The following is a 3,484-nucleotide window of genomic DNA, read 5'->3' as shown; positions in this document are numbered from 1 at the left end:
GCTCAACATTAACTCTATCTGTCTCCAAAGCATTCATACTATATAGTGTTGTTAGTATAATCCAATTATAGTAGTGGCGGATTCAATGGGTGGTGCATTTTACATAAAATATTAAACAAAAATAAAAACATTAAACCACGTAAAAAAGGCTACAGCTGGGTACTTTCAAAGATGAAAAACCCGCTAGTGAAGTTCTTGGGGATTTGTCTGGATATAGTTTACTTCTGAAAATTAACTGGATACCACATATATACGTTTGTTTAGATGATTAAAGTTGCTCAATCTAAACTGTAAGAGCAATCTTGAATCTCATTTAAAAATAACTCAATCTAATCCCTAAAAAATCTCAAAACAAGTTTTAATATCAATCTCATTAGGAAACTGTCATCGCTATAATACTAAAAATTAACCCCAAAGCCAATCTAATTTACAATTTATGAACTTAGTTCTTAGAAAAACTGAAAACCCTATAAAAGTATCGGCATAACGCTGCGCCGCCTTCGCCGGCTGCAACTCGAAATCTAACGGGAAACTTGCTCTCCGCCGGACCACTGCCTTCTTAACTTTCTTTCAGTCGGACTGCTCGGTTATCTCCTCTCCGGTGGACCAGACTCCCTGTAACCTTGTTTAGTACTCTCTCTCTCTCTCTCTCTCTCTCTCTCTCTCTCTTTCAAAGTCTCATATTTTAGTCACTACTACTACTCATGTCATGTATTATTTATCTATAAGGCTATACGATGAACTTCCAACGCAAAAGGTATAGCCTAAGAAAAACAAGGCGTGATGAGTGTAACAACTGCAAACCCAAGAATACAATCAAAACAATTGAACAAAGGGACCTGCTATTACAGATTAAAACATGTTTCACACTTTCACTTCTTATAATTTTGATTGTCGACAAACCATGCCAAACGAAAGAAACAACTGCACATTATTTTCTTATTGGTTTATTAATTTGCTCGTACATAATAAATTTAGATACTATATGGAAATAAAGTTCAAATTTAATAAAAGTTAAAATATTGAAAAAAGAATTAGTGGAGAGGCTTATATATGGTGATTGGAATAAAACCAATTCAATAAAGATAGTATATACTCCTTTCAAATAAAAGTTTACACCTTGTTCACTCGCTTGCTGAAATATTAGTTTTTTTTGCTTAAAAGTTAGTTTATAAATAAACTATGTGAAATAACTTATCAAAAATCTAGTTTATAGGCTAGATAAACTAGTTTTGTGGTTTCACCAAAGTTAGTTTTATGTGTTCCATCCCCGGATAATTATGTCATAAACTTTAATTGCAAAGTCAGGCTCATTCGGAATATAAATGCATTTGAAATATAAATGAATCAAGTTTCCTGGATTCTCAAACGTATTCAAGACTAAGATAACGTTATATTCCTTTTTTCATTTAATTTTTCTTGAGTCTTGCAGTTTCATTTCTGGTTCAAAAATGTCTCAAAGAGGTAAAGGAGCAGTAATTGGCATTGATCTTGGAACAACATACTCATGTGCTGGTGTCTGGATTCCCAAAAAAAATCGGGTGGAGATCATACCTAATGAACAAGGAAACAAGATCACTCCATCAATGGTGGCATTCAATGATACAGAAGTCTTGGTAGGAGAGGGTGCAAAAAATCAGATCTCTAGGAACCCAACTAACACTATATATGGCAAGTGTTTTTAGTCATATTTTCTCATTTCATGTTTTCATTTGGATTATAAAACTCAAAGAAGTGGGAACAACATAACGCTAATTGGATCGGAATCCTCTAAATTTTCAGATGTTAAGCGTTTGATTGGGAGCAAGTTCGATGAACCTCAAGTGCATAAGGATATGGAGTCATGGCCTTTCAAGGTCATTAAAGGACCTTCAGAGAAGCCATCTATTGTAGTCGAGCTCAAGGGTGAGGAGAAGAAATTTGCACCTGAAGAATTATCAGCCATGGTTCTCAAGAAGATGAAAGAGGCTTGTGAAGAATTTCTTGGGACTGAGGTTACGGATGTTGTGATCACTGTTCCGGCTTATTTTAGCAACAGCCAACGAGAAGCAACAAAGAAAGCAGGTATCATAGCCGGATTCAATGTTATGCGTTTAATAAATGAGCCTACAGCAGCTGCAATTGCATATGGTGTCGACAATATGACAGATTATAAGGATAAAAACATATTAGTCTTTGATTTGGGTGGTGGAACCTTTGATATATCTCTTTTGAAAGTCGATAAAACAGGTGGTATTGATGTGAAAGCTGTTGGGGGTGACACTCATTTAGGTGGTGAGGATTTTGATGTAACACTTGTTAATCACTGCATAAAGGAATTCAAGAAAAAACACAATGACGACATAAGTGGAAATCCAAAAGCTTTGGCAAGATTGAAAGTTGCTTGTGAGAAAGCAAAGAGGGACTTATCATCAACAACACTAACTTCAATCGAAATCGATTGCTTATATAACGGCATCGAATTTTCCACTAAAATCAGTCGTGGAAAATTCGAGGAACTAAATTCAAGTTTCTTTGACAAATGCATTCAACAAGTGGGTAGATGTTTAAGTGATGGGAAAATGCAAAAGGAGGAAGTGGATGAGGTGGTTCTTGTTGGTGGATCGAGTAGGATTCCAAAGGTACAAAGAATGTTGGAGGATTTCTTTAATGGGAAAAAACTTTGTAAGAGCATGAATGGTGATGAGGCTATTGCATGTGGAGCTGCAATATTGGCTGGAAGGTTAAGCGGATTTGAAAAAGAGAAGAAACAAGATATGGTGTTGTTGGATGTCACTCCTCTCTCACTAGGAATAGCAGTTGATATTGTTGAAATCGGTGAAAAAGATTGCATGAGTGTTGTTATTCCAAGAAATTCAAGCATACCCACAAGCGTGAAAAAGATATTTTATTCACAGGTGAATCAAAGAACAGCACGTATTTCGGTTTATCAGGGTGAGGGCGTCAAAGTTAAGGACAATATATTACTTGGGAAGTTCTCCCTTTCAAGTCTTACTCTAGGTTCAAATGGGGATTCAGAGTTGGAGGTGTGCTTCACTATAGATGTCAATGGTATCCTTTTAGTGTCCGCAGAGGAAATGTCCTCGGGTCTGCGAAACTCGATTACAATCACCAAGATCTGAAAATGAAGTGTTTAAAGTCTTGGTTTCGTTAATTCAATCACAATCAAGATCTCACGAGGATTCCAAATATATTATTTACATCTAGATTTCTACTTAGCTTTACATTTAAATGAATAAACTATAAATTTAGTGGCAGGCTATTTATCAAGTTACTGATTTCCTCCATTTAAAATCTTGTGTAAATTACACAAATGGTCTCTATAGTTTTGGGATAATTTGCACGTTTGGTTCCTAACTTATTCTTTTAACTTGGGAGATGTTATGCCCCGGGATTTGGATCTCGTGACTGGCCTTGTACTTGCAGTTACAGGAGCCGTGAATCTCCAGTAACCTAGCCCCCTGCTGCAGGAGACTAAGCCTAA

At 36.1% G+C, this 3,484-nt stretch overlaps 1 protein-coding gene across 1 annotated transcript; it reads left to right on the top strand.

Moving 5' to 3' along the window:
* Positions 1 to 1,451: 1,451 nt before the first annotated feature.
* LOC111898053 (heat shock cognate 70 kDa protein) lies at positions 1,452 to 3,122 on the top strand. Its single transcript, XM_023893999.2, has 2 exons — positions 1,452 to 1,671; positions 1,783 to 3,122. Exons 1-2 carry the CDS (start codon positions 1,452 to 1,454, stop codon positions 3,120 to 3,122), a joined length of 1,560 nt encoding a protein of 519 aa, XP_023749767.1.
* Positions 3,123 to 3,484: the final 362 nt, after the last annotated feature.

This window comes from Lactuca sativa, chromosome 3 (assembly GCF_002870075.4).
Source record: "Lactuca sativa cultivar Salinas chromosome 3, Lsat_Salinas_v11, whole genome shotgun sequence".
Classification (NCBI taxonomy): domain Eukaryota; kingdom Viridiplantae; phylum Streptophyta; class Magnoliopsida; order Asterales; family Asteraceae; genus Lactuca; species Lactuca sativa.
This window is presented reverse-complemented; position numbering and strand designations above follow the sequence as displayed.